At 43.0% G+C, this 18,205-nt stretch overlaps 1 protein-coding gene across 4 annotated transcripts in view; it reads left to right on the forward strand.

Annotated features, from left to right (window-relative positions):
- The window catches only part of CLCN5 (chloride voltage-gated channel 5), a 214,621-nt gene that overhangs the window by 125,055 nt on the left and 71,361 nt on the right, over window positions 1–18,205 (forward strand). For all 4 annotated transcript variants that reach the window (XM_069211865.1, XM_069211866.1, XM_069211868.1 and 1 more), the window contains 2 exons: window positions 9,897–10,048; window positions 10,885–10,984. In XM_069211865.1, the coding sequence (XP_069067966.1) occupies window positions 9,897–10,048; window positions 10,885–10,984 (252 nt within the window). The remainder of the gene's footprint in view (window positions 1–9,896; window positions 10,049–10,884; window positions 10,985–18,205) is intronic.

An 18,205-nucleotide genomic window follows, 5' to 3' on the forward strand; every position in this document is an offset into this window, starting at 1 on the left:
AAAGACAGTCACCCCAAGGACAGAGATTTCCTCCACATAAACATGCTTGCACACACTGCAGAGACTCACATGCCCTGCAGACACACACTATGTATAATTTGAGCAGCAGTTACCTACATAAGTTATTCCCCTCAAGCAAACCAACGTCCTAAGCACTTCTCGAACATTGGAGGTTGCTGCTTGGATCAGGAGATGACCTGAAGCAGTTGCACAAATTGCTGTTACGAGGGTGGGCAGGTCTGCCAGAATGTGGATGAAGATATAGGAAAGAGAGAAAAGGACAGTCCTAATCCCTCCCTGCTAGTAGTTGACTGATCAGTAACTCAATACAGGATGGACCATGCTGCACCAAAGGTTTTGGAACCTGATTTTTGTGTGTGTGTGTGTGTGTGTGTGTGTGTGTGTGTACGTGTGTTCTGTTTTCACATTCCAACTTTTTAGCATCTCTAAAAATAAAACAAACTTGCTTCTAAAGCTGGGTTGCACAATGCATCATCTCTGATTCAGCCCCTCCCACATATACCATGTAAGCAAACTCAGCCCCATCACAGACACCACTGAACAGTGCCTGTAGAAAGAATGCAGTGTTGCTGGGAACAACTCTCTTGTCCCTTACCAATGTTTTCCAGTCTGCTTTGGTCAGTTCTTGATTCCATTTTATACCACAGTAGTTAGAGATTGCTTTGCTAATAGAAAAACCACAAAGCTTACTGACAGGCTGGTGTCTTTGCCGGATGTGGGCAGAGTAATTTATGCATTAGGCAACCCCTAACGGGAAAGGGTTGCGTACCATGTGCCTAAATTGGTCCCGATTGGAGCACAGATGGTGCCCACAAAGAAATCCACAGATTTCGAAAAAGGCTAGAAGAAGCCACTCATTTTCTATTCTCAGAAGGGGCATTCTATAAATGTATAAGGAATACAAATGTATGTTGCAGAAGAGCAAGGGTCCCAAGGAAGTTTTGTATTATGAGGCAGAGATGTTCAGCATAGGTCCATGAGGGCAGGTCAGAATCCATGGCCAGACTTTCAGGATTACCACTGACTATCCAAATGAGTTCCAGTTAGATTAATTGAATATCTGTTTATATTATGTGATAACCCTACAAATCTAGTATGGGTTTGGTTCTCCTTGGCCCACGTTAGACACCCCTAGTCTCTTTGGCTGTTTAAGGCTCTCTGATCTTTTACATGTGATGTTCTAAAATTCACAAGTCCACCAAGCACAGAATAGACGGCAATAATCGACATAATTGACGTTTCTGAGCTTGATTGATTTGGATTTTGAAATGACTGCATTTTAACTCTCATAACTTAATTCCTTTACTTTGGAATGTATTCTGCTAACACCGCTCCTTGACAGGAAGCGCAGCCTGGCTCAAGCAGGCAGAGCGCCAACCTCCTCTGTGTTATCTGCAGTGCTGTTGTGAGGAGATGGTACAGTGGTGAAGCCTTGAAGGTGTTGTACAGCATTGACAGCCTGGGACTATAGACACACCATAGTGAACGACTAAAGAGAGAACTTGAAACTTGTAGGTGCAGCATATTGTGGGACACACTGCAGACTGGAGCATGGAGAGCATTATCTATTGACAGTGATGGTTTAATGGGGCCATGCTTGATGATTCTAAGCACAACTGATGTCACCGTAAGCAGGTGCCTACTATTGTAAACAACACCAGCCCTGTACCTATTCAGTTTGGACAAATACAGAACTGAGGCAAACACAACGGTCAGTATGTATATACTTTATACACATGGCCTCCTAGAAAGCTGCAGCAAGGTGAGGTTGCTAAAGAGAGTACTCACATTCACAAGGACTTTGCAGCACTAGGTGGGCGGGGGTGTTGTCCACATCACTTCCCAGAGGGTTGACCTTGGGCAGGTTTGCCCAGAGTTGCAAACATGCCAGGATGTTTTCCAGAACCCTTGTTCTGTATAGCCTGTGTTCCACAGAAAGAGGGACAAATGCATTGAACCCTTAGCAGCTTACACCAGTTTAGACGATTCCAGGACCACAGTAGAGCAGATGAAATGACAGTTTAAAGTGACCGGTCAGAACACTCTTACAGTATAGTTCAACTCTGTTGGCCTGATTCAGCATTCTAGGTTTTAGTCCGTTTCCTGCACGTTATGGCCCTCCACTCATATGTACACTTTACCTGCTCTCTAACGGAACCAAAATGTGTTTCTGAAGGATATTTTGTACTGGCGCATCTCTCTTATTTATTTTGTAAACAAACTTGAGCTCCTGCCAGACACTCAAACACTGGAACTCATTAAACTCATGCAGTGGGTGAAAATAAAGTGAGGGCAAGGGCCTGAGTGGATTAATGAAAGGATCTCCAACTTGAACATTTCTAGTGCCAAGCCTTCAAGTGTTCAGCTTTGTCCCTGTTTACTTTGATTTAATGTCTTGTTGTCCGTTAGACAAAATGGACATTAAATCTTCTTGTCCCTGACACAAATCAACATGTCTCGAGCGATATGAATTCCCCTTCCCCACACTAATACCTCAAGGTACTTGTACAGTTACTTTCAATTAGTTCTGTGATAGCGCAATTCAGTATTGGCCCTGAAGATGACCTCCCTGAAGTTTTCCCCTCTAAAGAAACTTTGAAACATGTTGGCAAGGCACATGATCCCGAATTTTTATTTTCTTGGACAATAAGTCTTTTAAAAAGTAACACTTGTGATGAACCTATCCGAATTTCAGGGGACTCCATTAGTTCACCCCCCCCCCCCCCCCCCCCAAAAAAAAAATTGTTTCTGTATATACTGATATTAGCAAAGTTGTTAGACGAAAAGTTTGCCACTTTAAAGGATTACTGTACCATGTCTTAACATGTTGGTGCATCAGATGATCAGGAGCCGTCCAACGCAACAGTGCTAGTGTGCGTTGGATGGTTCCCGGCCGTCCGACAAACTCCACTGGAAATTTCTCTGATGCGGTCCCCAGAGGGGTTTCCTTAGCAAAGAAACAGCCTCGGGAGCTTGGGGAAAGATTCTCCATCCCCTTATGCTGTTTCTTTGTTTTCAGGGAAATTACATCAGTGCGCTGATTTTACTTGAAAACGAAAGTGAAATGAGCCAATCGGCTCATTTCACTTTTTCTGCATCAGTACTCGTGGGGCTATATCAACCCTCCAAGCACCGATCCAGGCAGGATCTGCTCTTTCCAATGGTACCGTTCCCAAGTGGACCCCTGCTTGGGGATCACCCAAGGAGGGCAATCCCCAAGAAGGGATCCACGCCACTATACACCAGGGAGGGGCAGGGGCCCCTTGAGCATTTGCTTTTGCTCCCCTGTTTCTTTATGGGCAATTTAAGCCTTTCTTCCTCTTCCCTCCTCCCCCTCACCCCCCAAGTAGAACGCCAATTAGTGTAGGGAAGGGGGCGGGCTATGATGCCCCTAGCAATGCCTCACTCCCCCCAAAAATGGGCATAGTCTCTCTGCCCTCCCAGCGGGGCAGAAAGCCCAAAATAGCACACCAGGGAATATTTATTAGTGTAGGGGTGGGGGCTGGCAGTGATGGCCCTATCAATGCCCCCACCCTAAAAGAAAATGGACAAATTCTTTCTGCACCTTCCCCCCCGACCCCCCCCCCCCCCCCACCTCCACTCTTGGGGGCATATAGGGCCAATAGGCCCTGACCTCAACCCCACTCCCCCCTTCCCCCCCCCCCCCCAGGGAACAGAAAGCCTACTAAGCGCCAGGGACGATTAGGGGGCTGGCCAGAATGGACACAGTCTTCCTGCCTCTGTCACTTGTGTGGGGATGGGAAGGTTAGCGGCAAAAGGGTTAAGGTCTATTGCCGAAAAATGTTTCTTAAAGTTGATTATATGTAAATTGTTTTCGATTAGGGCATAACAGTCTACATGTGTACTGATATTGAATATTGAAAAATCACTAAAAAGATGTGTTTTGGAACTCAAACCTCTGGTTAATTAACGATCATGGTGGTTATTTATCTTATAGATGGGAAATGTTTTGCTATACCCTTATTACCCACTCACACATATTTATATTTTCTTAGTAGCAGCATCTAGATTAGGAATGTTGGACAGTGGGACGAATTTTTGAATGATACATAGGATGTTAAACCAATGTTGTGGAACTACAGAAATAAGACCGCTTGTAAATGATGTGTTTAAAGAAAGGGTTGTATGAAGATCAGAACGGCAGTTCGCAGTACAACGTAAATCACATACAGCAAACAGACATTCTTAGGCAGTTACCGCCTCCTAAGATGTACCTAAAGAAATTTCCACATTTATACTGTCGCATCCATGTCGTACACATACTGAGTTGTGATGCAGAGCAGTGCCCCAGTACATCACAGTGACATCAAAGGAGTGGGGGGGTGTTGCTGAGAAACCTTACAAGTACATCACCAGACAGCTGGCTGCAAAAAAAAGTCTCTTTGAGTAAGAAACTGTAAAATGTAAACTTAAAATATTTTGATTGCGAGGAGAAAAAAAATCCCTACTATTTAACATAGTTTGAGGGTAGGTCCTTTTGTTTGTTTTTATGCAGTGATCCCACAGCATTAAGCGGAATATTTTTGTGGCTGCATTGACTTCTTTAAAAACACAGGCACATTTTTTAAAAAATATTTTCATGATACACAGTAGAGTTAAATATTTTTTAAACTTAAGCTGTTCAAACACAGAAACTATTGTTTTATTGCATATACTAAATTTGTTGCATTTGCAAGAAAAAAACATCTTTATATACCCGTACCCCCCCATGTTCTTTCAATTAAAAAACAATGTCTAAGTGATGTCAAGAAGATGCACTCTAAGTTGCCACTCAACGATAGCTTTACCTTTTCCTCTTGTAAGCCACAGGGGGCGTCATCCAAATGTTGTCTGAGAGCTTGGAAGGAGGACCATGGGATGCATTAAGAATGCATGATAGCAAAAAACGGATATCCATCAGCCCTGTTCACTGTGTTTTGATCCTGTTTTGTAAAATGACTTTTGGTATAGCATCTCTAGAGGGACTATGATTGCAGCTACAGTATGACAACTTGTGTTAAACTGCTTTGCTGTAATTACACATTATGGCGAGAGAATGAATTATAGACCAGGGGCCAAGTGTACAAATGTATTTTGTGGTTGAAAGGCCTGGAATGTGCAAAAATCCAAGGTTAGCGACAGCAAAAGCATCTTTTTCCAATGTACGAGTGCCCTTTTGTGAGATGGAAAAGTCCTCTCAAGAAGTTGCAAAAGCACATTTTTGAGTCCGAATTTGAAATGGCCGGCGGCATGACGGTGGACTCCCCCTGTTATGTACTCGTCACAGAGAATATGTCAAATGGCTAGAGGGACAGATATCTTCCCATTAGAGAAACCGTTACCACCACAGCTCTGGGTTTAGTAACTGATCAATAGTTTGAAACATCAGTTTTGGTTTCAGACCGTTAATCAGTTACTAACCCCTAAGTGGTGGTGGTAACTCTTTCACAAAAGGTGGAGGCCGTGTATGAGTACTGTGTTGGGTGGCCTCAAGACAGCAGACAGTGGTCCATGTCTTCCCTGTGTGTAAAAATGTTCCCTATTTTTATTTTTTATTTTTTAAAGCAGCACTCTTAAAAGACAGAACCTGTGTTAAACAAGCTTTGGCAAAGCCAATAGCTATTGGCTTTGGCAATGTGCTTTAGCTATGTTGTACACCAGTTTGGCTGCTATTAATCATTGGTAATCGTTAGTGGGGTAGATTGGGGGTAGATTGAGGGAGATTGGGGTAGAGTGGAGTGGAATATATTAGGACAGATTGGAGTGGATTGGGGTAGATTGGAGTAGGTTAGATGTCAGTGGATTAGATTGGAGTGAAGTTGGACAGAGTGTTGTGGGCTAGTTTGGGATGGTCTGGGGTGGATTGGAGTGGGGTAAATTGGAGTGGGGTAAATTTGGTTAGAGTGGGGTAGATTGGAGTGTGGTGGAGTGGGGTAAGTCATTCAGTGTGGAGTGGAATGGCATGTTGTGGAGTGAGTGCCGTAGATTTGAGTGGCATGGAGTCTAGTGGCTTGTCGTAGAGCGTCTTAGGGGCGGGGCATGGAATGGCATGCCATAGAGTGGAGTACGTGGCATAGAGTGCAGGCGGATGGAGTGGGGTTGCTTGGACATGTGCTTCATTTGTATCATTTCTGATATATTTTTGTTCTGTGCTAGAAACAAATCCTACACCCTCATCACCCTATCACATTGGTACTCAGCAGAATTGTCACACAAATCCTCTCACTTTGAACTGATAGAAAGAAAAGTAAACGCCAAGCTTTCTCCGAACACGCAGTCTGACTTTTGACCTTTGTCTTTGAATGCACAGTAAATGTGACTTAAGGTAAGACCAAGATTTAAGGGCCTGTTGACAGAAAATGTGTTTGTGGACGATTACAGAACAGGTTTGGGCGCCGGGAGGGCCAAACTCAAGCTGTACACCCTAAAACAAATAAAGCCAGCAAATAAAACAGCAGAAAATGTGAGTTACAAATCACAGAGCCAATGGCCAGTAATGAATGGAATGCATTCTCAGGGAGGCTCCTCAAGATGTTGTTAGCTAACCAGACAGCTGTGCTTTCTGATAGGCTTTGACCCACAAACAATGCTGTGCACGGTATGTGAACCCAGACCTTGCATTTTGGAGCACATTTATTTTTTTTTTTTTTTAGAAATTCACAAAATTCAACTCCCCTCAATATTATATAGTTTAGACAGGAGATTTTAATTTGCGAAACCTCTAAGAATATCTGTTTTGTGTTGCGATTAATTAGTACATCAGTAGTATCACAAAATAAAGAGCAGTTGGCAAACTACTCGGTGTGCACTTTACGCATCTTGGTTTGTAAACTTTCCTTGGTACATTGAGCACCTAGTTACACCTTCTCAATACACTTAGATGAGTTAGTGCTCAGATACTTATTAAATATCGTGTTCACACTGCATGTATGGCAATATGGAGCGTTCCCACGATCTGTTGGAATATTGCTTCACTTTAAATGGATGCAGAGAATAGAACAGAGATGAGATAGTTTTATCGATTGTCAGCTAGGGGTAAAGACTTGCACAGCTAGATAGGTTAAATAATTTAAAACGAAATAGGGAAGTTAGAAACCAAGTGGTAGTGAAGGGTGGGCCTAGCCCGATGTCCTTAAAGTTTGTTTGCAAGGTTTAGTTGAAGAGGAGGCCCATTAGTCCATTGGTCACTTCCTGAAATACATGTAGTTCAGATTCCCCATGGCACCAAGAAAGGTCTTGGTGTTTCTCATGGGTACCTCCTGACCCAGGCTGGAAGATTTTTCAGAATACCCCCTGCATGCCAGTAGGTGGCGTCGTGCGGCTCAGTGTCACCTCCACCCCGATTTGGATGTGCCCACTGGAGCTGTATATAGCTGCCATCCTAGCCCGGTGATGTCAGGTTTATTCTGTCAGTGCAGTCTGCAATCCGGAGCTAGCTTCTATTTGTGTCATCAGCTGACAAGTTTTGTTCTTCACAAATTTCTCTCCAGAAAATGCCTCCTGCTAAAACTAGAGAGTTTAAGCCTTGCAGATACTTTCACAAACCAATACCTGTGACAAATCCCCATGAGGTGTGTCTCTGTCTTGGGTTGGGCCATGACTCCAGTTCATGCGAGGGGTGTGCCCTGATGCACCTGAAGATGATTTGAGACCACAAAGACAAGATTGACTTGCCGAACTCCGAATAAAGTTGCAAAAAGGCCGCTCCATCCTGACTTTGATAAAACAGTCAACAAAACACTAAAGGAGAGGGCATGTTACATCTGTTCCCCAACAGAATGACTCCAATATCACAAGAGTGCCAACCTTAATGATGTAAAGAAAGGGGCTTTGCTATCTGGAGGGCAGAAATCTTTTTTTTTTTTTTTTTTTTTTTTTTAACAGACTCTCACCCACATATTTCTATATGACATGCTTCCTCTGTATGCTTTTACAGTACTGGGTAGGCTCGACCTCTGACATAGAAATTTGTGGGTGAGAGTTTAACAGGAGTTCTGCTCTCCAGATAGCAGAGGACTAGTGCGGCCTTTCTCCCAAAGGCTATGACTTGATTTCACGTTGGGCAGTCTATTACTCACTCGAATATGCTTTGCTCTTCCTCACCCCTCACAAGTAGAAGGGAGACTCCCATCTTTTGGATCCCGAAAGAGCACTCAGCTTGTACATTGATCACAATGAAGACTATAGGGTGGACAGTCAGTTTTTGTGGAATTCTCTTGGACAAAGAAAGGTAAAGTGGCGGAGAAGCTGTCTGTCCAGATGGTTAGTCCTCTCTACTAAGATCTGTTACGTCATGGTCAAAAAGTAGACCCCAGAAGGTTGAGGACCCATTCCATCAGACCACTGCTGCTACCACTAATTTAGTTCGCCTAGTGCCTTTCCTGGATATTGGTCAGGCTAATAAATGGGCATCAATGCACATTTTCACAAAGCAAAACGGTCTCAATAGACTGGTCTGACTGGAAGGCATTTTGGCCATTCGGGTCTGCAGGATTGTTTGGTCTGAGTCATTCCACAGACCCATCACCTGAGGTACCAATTCTAAAGGTGAAGAATGTGAGGTTAGAAGTATCCATCAGAAGAACACATTACTTACCTTCTGTATTGCTATTTCTATTGGATACCCTGTCTCACCGCTATTTCCTCACCGCCCTTCCAGCTCCTTGTTCTGTGGAATTACTTATTTTCAATTTTTAAAGGTCACAATGTAGATATCTGTACACTGACATGAACAATTAGTTTTTAGGCTCCTCGTTCTGGGGCGCAGATGACATTCAGAAAGAAACTGACATCAGCATGCTTGGGAGGCATCTACATGTGGCTCCAGTTGACACTTCCAGGGTGGAGTAGAATAGACTGGAAGCCACCCAATGCCACCGGATGATGTGTAGGGGCTATGCTGAAAATGTTGCTATATCCAGTCTAGCGACTGAGGATGTTATAGAGATGAGAAATCTGAGGTCAGGTAGAGTATCAACCATTAAGGAGCGTAGACAGATATTTATTTGCTACACTTTTAATATCACAAAATGTGTCATATTTTAGACGTTTGAATGGAAGGGTGAAACCTTTCACCCATACCATTATTTGGATGAAAAACATGTTATTGTGCTAAGGAACCTCTCATCACATAATGTTAGTATATATGTGTCTGAGCAGTTTGAGTTACTGTACCGTTAAAGATTTATGCCATCATAACTAACCAGTGTCGAGTTTTCTTTTGGTGCTAGTATGAGTTAGTTTGTTAAAGGTCTGTGTTTAAGGTCGTCAAATGCATTCACTTATTTATTGGTCCTTGCCAAAGTAAATGAAAGCTACTGATGTGGGTAGTAGTCCTCCAGTCTAAGCTTCACAGTTAAATACATGGGCGCAAAGGAATAGTTAACATGTTAATTATAGGAACTTGTTTTTTTATTTAGCACTTGATAGCACACTGCTGCAGGTTCTAGGCAAAGTAAATAACAGGTGTTACTATGAACCAATGCAATGATGTTCAGTGACTGCAAAAAGATGGAAACCTGAACTGGGCTTGCTGACATTCAGTCCTGTTACCTTCATATCACGTCAGATGAAAGTAGCAAGTAATTAACTCACTGGGTCATCATCTTGTCCGGTTATTTACAGTTGTTGCACCTGGATCCGGAAAGCTCAGTTGCTGCTAGAGAATTGTTTCAAAGTAATTGTTTCCCCTGTGATCTCTCTCACCAGCTTTTTGTTGCAGTTTTTTATTTGAATATTTCCTTTAATGGTTACACAACTGGTGAATGTTGTGCTTGATCTCAGTGACATCTATCCTAGCTCTGTTTACAAATAATGCATTGGACCCACCTGACATCCCCCATGACTCACCTGTTCCTCCATATTCTCGTGTGTAGGATTTGCTTCGTACAACGATGTAGGGATGAACGGCTCCATGAAGATGATGGACTTCCTGGAGGAGGCTGCTCCAGGTGTTGGCACCTATGAAGATTTTAATACCATAGACTGGGTGAGGGAGAAGTCAAGGGACCGCGACCGTCACCGAGAGGTGAGAAGCTGGTTTGTCAATCACTTTGCCGGCATAACGATAAAAGAAGGGTAGAAAATTGACTGCCTCATTCGTGATGCAGAGGTTATTAGAGACCTCAATTAATGTTAGTGTCTCGCCTACTAACAATTTTAACTCCTTGTATGTGACAGCCAGGTTGTGACACACAATGTGGCTTCAAAGTGTGTAGGATGAGAAGCAGAAAATGTAATCTTGCATCTTCATGCGTAGCATAGGATTTCAAACTTAAAAGTTATTGTTTTACCTGTAATAATCCATGTACACTGAGGAAGCTTAAAAAAACAAGGCTCAAAAGTCAAGGGTGCTGCTCGGCAGTTTCTATATCTCTTTATTCGTCCCCCTGTTTAAGTACAACATCAGCAGTGTGCAACAGCTAAAGTTTGGAATGTTAAACTCAAATGTCAAAGGCACATATTTTCTCCGAGTGATTTAACCACGTTATTGGTATTGAAAGCATTTGCAGAATCAATGGCCAACATGCAAACATTTGTATGAAAGTGCAGTGAGTTTCAAAGATTAGCTTTGAATCTTTTTAAATGCAGCTCAGCCCTTTCGTCGTACAGCTAAGTCAAAGAAAATAATGTATTTTGTTGTAAATGGTACTCTTTGCAGAATTTCTCCAAATGTGATTGGTTTCTTCTTCTCACTGTTTCGAACACGTAAACTACTTATGCTCGCCACCCAAGTCTGGTATTGGATCTTGCAGTTGTTTGGTGAATGCCATTAGCAGTGCCTCACTTACAGTGGCACCTGTTGGAAAGCACCTCTACCTCCGAGTGGTTCAGTGAATGTGTCTGCTTTGTTTTTGTTTACAGATTGCAAGTAAGAGCAAAGAGTCTATGTGTGCCCTGCTTCGCAGTGTAAGTGATGCTTTTTCTGGGTGGCTCTTGATGCTTCTCATTGGACTCATGGCAGGTGAGGAACTGCTTTTACCCTTACAGATATATTTACCAGTCTTCTACCGAAATACGACACGTCTATTTTCTTCTTTAGAAAAGTTGTTTTGTAAGGGCCACAATGAAGCACTTCCGGTTCCTGAACACTGTGCATTGGCATCTTTTTCTTTATTTCAATGTGCGAGTTAAGACGTGTATTTTTCCTCTACCCATCAGAGGCCTGTGCTCTCTTCTTTGTTTGGTGTTTTTGTGGTGTCTTTAGGGTCCCTTAATTCTTTGCTCCAATCCCATGAACTCTAGCTTCTTGAAACAAGCACACTTAAGCATAACATCCATGTACATGACCATAGAACCAACCGTGTAGGCTACCCTCCGTATACTCACCCTCCCAACCATGCAGGCACCCTGTAAACTGTGATTAACAGGACCATATGCACAAGTTTCTGCAATACCTCAACAGTACAGCATGTGCAATATATATAAATGGCAATAACCACAGTGGTCATAGCAGAAATCCAAATGTCTAATTATTTAAAAACATGGTTGAGGCGGGTTAAGTGCCTGGAGTAGATATGACCTTTTCTTGTGTAAAATGGTAACAAATAACTGGGTCTGGTACGACTTCCAAATAAACATTTTATCTTCACTGTAAGAGGGACAAATAAATAACCTTAGCGCTATGTGCTGATCCTCAGACCATATTTTATGGTGGGGCACGGATAAATCTCCTGAACATAAGGACTGGCTCTATCAACTGTGGGAAATATTGGGGATGGAGAAATTGTCTGTCTATAGATCATAAAAAGCAAACCTTTCGAGAAATTTGGGCACCTTTTATACAGTTTGTCTATTTAACTCGCAGAACTCCCATGCCCTGTGTACTTAAAGGTTTTACATATCACATCTTAAAGAGACTCTTCCTCCTTGGTCACTGAATTTTAAAGAGGTAGTAATGAGAGGGCAGCGTGGGTAATCAATGCTGAGGACTAATTATGTTGACAATCCATGTGACTACAACAGCAAGAAACTTTTTGACTCCATGTGTTTAGGCGAAGAGAGAGAGGGAAGGGTTCTTGAGTGGTGGTTTGTTCAGGTCCTCACACCACAAAGCAGGCCTCTTGTTCTAGGCGTGGTTATTTTGTCGTTTATACTATGTGGAAAAAACATTAAAACAGAAATGAGCCTACAAAACGACTGTGCTGTGCCATTCAGTGAGTATGCCACCAGTTAATTGAGGACGTTAAATATAGTGATCAAATGGCAGAGATACTTTTTTATTGATTTTCATCAGTTACATAACACAAGCATGAAGGAGAAAAGAAAACAAGAAATAAAGAAAAATAACAAGCACAACTCTGTAATATGTTATGAATAGGGGTAGACTGTACTGACATAATCCTGTGTTCTTGTGTGGTTACGGGGTGTACATAATGTAATATCCACTGTGGCATAATTTTAGCTCCCATCTTACTGGTCAGGCTTCACATCCGTTTTTGCCTTCAACAGTTTCTTCAGTCTCCCACTCAATTGTCTCCAAGTATCATTCTCCACTCTTGAATGTTGCTGGTTTGATGTCTTATTAGATATGCTTGTAGCAGGTCCCAAATGTTTTTGGGGCGTTAGGTCAGGGGTAGTGTTCCCAGTTGGCCGCAGTGGAGCATAGGTTAGTCACCAATCGCTTGACTGTTGGGGTGGTCAGGAACATTGGCAGTGTGTTTGATTCTGGAGGTTCTTGAGGGGAAGGTTGGAAAGTGGTGTTTTCACACCTATTGAAAGTGGTAGTGCTTAAGTGTGTCTTATGGGGGTGGGTGCATCAACATCTACCTCAGTGGGACTGTTTAGAAAGCAGCCCGAAGGGAAGAGATCTCCCATGGTCTATGTGCCCCATCTGTTCAACCTTCTGAGAAGGGTTGTGGTCTGGGTTAGCGGAGTAAATGAGAAGTTTATCAGTAGTTGCTTTGGGGAGTAAAGGAACAATACTTGTTTTATTTTCATAATCTTTTCCAAGGCCTGCTGGGTGCTGGTGACTGTATCAAAGTCTGCTTGGCTAAAGCATGGAGTCTGTCTGAGTAATGCTTCCAGTGGGACTGGGTGGACATCGACGTGCTCAATCACTGTGTGCCATGTGTGATGGACGGAGATGTCAAAAGTACATGAAGGTGCACACCGGTAGTAGAGCTGGAAATCAGGGGGAGGCGGGTTGGGCGCGACATTACCCCTCTCGTATGGCAATGTCAGTGTCTCCTATTGCACCCAGGGTTATTTACCCACCCAAGTTAGTGTGAGCAAGTGGAATTTTAGGGTCTTCAAAAATTGTCAAGTCAGCAATAGGGGGATGTTGTAGAACAAGTATAGCAATTTGGGAAGGATGATCATCTAGATAAGCGCTGTTCTTCCCTTCAGGAATGAAGGCAGCAATATCCAACGCTGGATTTGTTCCTCAGTGAGGATCATGGTTGCGCCATAGCTTTCCCTTATGACTGTTTCTTTATCGTGACAAACTCTTATCCCTAGGTATTTGTTGGGTTGCGCTGACAAGAGTAGTGGGAAGTCTAGTGTGCGAGATACTATGACCTAGCTTGTCAGTGAAAAGATTGTGGGCTTGTTCCAGTCGATGGCAATGCCTGAGAATGTGCCCAACTGGCAATGATTAAAGCAGTGGTCTTCAAAGTTTTTAATACAGTGCCCCCTCAGGTGAAAACAAAATCATTGGGGCCCCCTCTAAATTTTTCACAATTATATTAAATTGGAGTGTTTAATTATGTCTACACTTATTTTAACACTGCAGTTAAGTTGATGCCAAACATAGTATTCTGGCCATGCGGGCCTCACTAACATTTAAAAGTATCCACAATGTGATTGTTAGAAGTGGAGTGGGTGTTTTTGAAGAGTATTAGGAGTCCCTCCCCTTTTGACAAACACTCCCCTGAATATAAATGAACATGTTCTTGATGGACCATTACAGAGCGGTTTACTGCTGCTCGTTTGTTTTCAGCTTAACACAACACCCTGTTATTAGCATAATCATGCGTCTTTTGGCCACCCCTTTCCCCTCCTAGCATCACATAAGGCCCTCCTATGGGGGCCCGCCCCCCAGTTTGAAGACCCCTGGATTAAAACATTGCAGTTTGTTCTATGTGTGATAGTATGAATTGTCGATAAAACAAATCAGTAATATCGGAAAACAATGGGGCATCTCACTCAGAAAACTCAAGTCAGTTGTTGAAATTGAAGAAAAAAACAAAAAGTTCAGTGAGGTCCAATCTATCATCTTTAAAGAATTAAACTGAGTTCCTTCCAGAGACCTCAGTCCAAGTTTTTTTTTAAAACCTTTTCCCAGCTCGAGCTGATTGGAACGGGTGATGGCAATCCATGCGTTCCACCACTCATATTATGTCAATAACTAGCTTGTAAGGTTATTCAAGTGCTAAATTGTATTTTTCAACACCACAATACTTCTATTAAGTCATATTACTGGCTGCCCTTGGCTTGGCTGTAGTGCATGACCTTGTTGAGTAAGTCTGCAGCGCAGTTTCTCCAAATCAACTGGTGTGGTGTCAGATATTTCATAGCATTATGTTTACTTCTCATATGCTTGCAGAACTGCCGACTTTGTTATGGGATGTCAATGCTGTGGTGCAGAAAGACTCCTTTGTGATATACTTGTTTTTGCACACTGATGGTTAATATAACAGGGACTGAAGGAGCCTTTTGAGTGATCCATAATATGCGTCTCCCAGATTACTCTTATAATAAAACGGACCAGCCAAAATGTAGTGGATATCATGAATATTGTGCCAGGAACTCCTCAAGAGCCATAAAGGTAGCAACTCCCTCCTTCACCGCAGAGTATAGGTGGAGTCTTGGCAGTGCCCATTCATTTTGCGATTAGCACCTGTTGTACCGACACTTACACCTTCTGCTCATCAGGCTCAGTTCTTCCACGAGCATCGTGCTCAGTCCCTGCTGACACCTAAACTTTGACAACTACACCTGTTAGGGGTATCCATCCCCCAACTCCCTCTTGCCTCAGTGATCACCTGCTGCTGATGCCACAACCCATCTGTCCCGATTTCCCCATTGCCCTGGTAGTTCCTACTGGAGGTCCAAGGAAGAAAGAGGATAATCCATACTCAAGAGATTTTCAAATATTATTAACATTGTGGATGCATGCGCAAACTTTGACTGACAGAGCCAAGACCAATCTGTTATTCAAACAGAACACTTACTAAGGCATGGCAAGGAACATTCCAGCAAGTGCTCTACTAAACAAAAAGCTTGAGAATTCAGATGCACCGCAGTCTTGATTTGCTAGGCACTACCAGCATACATAAGTAACTGAGTTACAATCTTTAGTAATGTTAAGTCATGATTCAGTCCTGCAAGCGTTTGAAGTGCTCTTTATAACACTGAAGTCCACCAGGTATAGCATAGCTTCATTTCCTGGCCATTCAGAGCCTACTACTACGCTTTGGACTCACTGCTCAGCTTCACCACTCACTAATTTACTTGGGTAGCAAATTATATTCATCACAATTAACATGAGAATCCATTAATATGAGCTTTAATATAACTACAAGCATCTCCTGATTACTCTAGTTCCCAAAGATCCCTAGTCCCTATTTTCCATATCCAGAACTCCTCATATGCTGATGTTCATCATCCAGGCAACCAAGCCAACCCATCCAAAGGGCTAAAACAATGCCACAGGCAATCCCACACCTTGTATGTGCCAAATACCCTGATAGAAACAATTCTCGCATAAAAAGGGCATCATCATTACCTGGATGTCCTTCATCCTCTTCTCGTCATTACTTGTGTGGTATATCTCCCTACCAATCCACCTGGGTGCAGAATTAGATGTGCATTTCCACCAGCCTCCTTTTCTTTTCTGTCCCTGATAAAGATTCTACCAGAATTCTGAGACTTCCGATCTGCTCAAGTCTCCAACAGTTTACCACTGCTTTTCCTCAGCTGGGCTTTCAGGGGGGTGGAGAATTTTATATATTTCTATTTCATTGTGAAAGTACAGAGCCATGGAATTACCCTTAGTATTTATGTGAACTCCTCTTACCGGATGTTGTGTTGGAGGTCGCATTAGGAGAAGAAAACCTTGTTCCCTAAGACCCAATGAGTTTTTTTTCTGTCTTGGAACCTTTGTTAGAACAAAAGTTTGTTTGCGGCAGCATGTCTGAGGAAAGCTGTAGCGCAAAAGAAGGAAGGTAGTAGCGACAGGATATGGCCGGAGGCTTCTTTTTTATATAAGCTCCTGGCAAGCATACAGTTAAGTGTTGGTGTACAGGATAAAGCGTTGCTATGGTTTCTTCATTTCTGGATATAAAAAAATTCATCTCTCCTGCATTCTTTCCCAAGTTCTGGGCATTCTTTCCCAGCTTCAGTGCAAGAAGGCGTTGGTGCTTGAAGGGATTTTTGAAGAAGCTATAAATGAATTCTGTTTACACCTGAAGTATTTTATTCCCAGTCACCCTGTTCTAGATCTCTTTCCTGCAAGGGACAAGAGAAGGGATTCTGATAATGAGAGACTGAGGACGATTGATGCAGATTTAAGGAAGAAACTACAAAAAGAGACTTACAGGAGTGTGTTTCAGAGACTTTGGAAAAAGTTATTTTTAAACTGTTCCAGTTCTGATGAGTCTGAAGTTCTTCTGCAGAAGTAAAAAGGGAAGTATTTTGGCTGAGACATTTTTCCAGTTTTTCTGTCTCATTTGAGCAATGAGTTTTGCAGCTCCAGAGCTTCCAGGGACGTATATTCAGACCTTACTACTCCAATACAAGTGGTTTTCTCAAATGAGCCTTTCAGATTTATTCACATATGATGGATGATATTTTGACGGTGGTGTAAAGAGTCTGGTAATATTAATGTTTTTAGGGTTTATGGCTAATTTATATCCCTTTTTCTCTTTTTTCAAACAAATTTAATTGGAGTTTCAGCCTCCAGACATCATAACAGTTGGGGCCTCCCTCCTTGGCCATCATGTAACAAAGGCACAGCACCACCATAGTAGATCGAAATGAGTGATGGCATAGTAAAACATTCAGAAGTGTCTTGAAAATAGCTTAGACAAATGGCATGTTAACCCTCACAGGGCACATAGTCGTCCCTCCCTTAGCAACGTAACACTACATAGTAACCTAGTTCCCCACCCATTCCTCCCTCCCACCCACTCTGGTGCCTTGATCGAGCCGACCTTCATATGCAATGTCTGCAGCAGGATGGGGGTGTTGTCCCAGGCAATTTTGTAGATCTGTCTCATCTGTTTTTAGTTCCCACCTCTTCAACATGCATAGTTGAGACCCTCGCACTGGGTTTCTGGCTCACGCTGTGTATGTTGTATCTAGGGGATAAGCGTTGTTCTTCAGGTGGTTGGGGATCCAGGTTCTCTTATGTGTTCACCAATACTTCCCAAGCCCTTGCCCCATCCAGGAAACCCTGCCCACGCTTCTCAAAGTTTTACCTTGCTCTCAAAGCCCGCCCACTGAAATACCTCCCGCCTCCACACCACCAGCTCAGGCCCCCTTGGGTCCTTCCAATTTCTTGATATGATAAACACCAGGTATTGGAACTGGCTTGTGACTTTTGTTTTAGTAGTATGTGGGAGCCAGCTTGACAGTGTCCAGGAGTTCATAGTATGTCTCGCTCAATGACCTCGGCCAATGTCCTTGTGATGCCTCCCCAATAGTTTGTTAAATACCCATAGCTCCAAAATGTGGATGAAGTCGACACCTAACTCCCCATACCTTGGGCACTTGCCACTCTCTATTGCAAAATGTCTATTAAGCCACCCAGGGGTAAGGTACTGGTATGAACCCTTCCTGGTCCCAGTGAATAAGGATAGGCATGTGGTGCAGAAGGAGAGTGGCTAGAACCATACTAAGTATTTTATAGTAGATCTTATCCATTGATAATGGATAATAAGACTTTACATCATTAGCCGGCTTCCCTGGTTTCAGCAGAGGTGCGATTGTTGCATCCCATGTGGATGGTGGCAGCGATTTCCCCAACCTCCACCCCCTTTAGCCACCCTATGAAGGTCAACCAGATTGGGGGGTGGGGGTAGAGGGAGTAGGTCCTACTCTTAATTCCAATGCAACTCGACCAGGAGGCCGTCAGTGCCTCTTATTCTAGGCCATATTTTTTTCATAGCTACTTCAATTTCTGGGAGCATGATATCTTTATGAAATCCTCTGCCTACTGAGGTGAGATGGTAGGGAGCGTTAA

Source organism: Pleurodeles waltl, chromosome 10, assembly GCF_031143425.1.
Source record: "Pleurodeles waltl isolate 20211129_DDA chromosome 10, aPleWal1.hap1.20221129, whole genome shotgun sequence".
Taxonomy (NCBI): Eukaryota; Metazoa; Chordata; class Amphibia; order Caudata; family Salamandridae; genus Pleurodeles; species Pleurodeles waltl.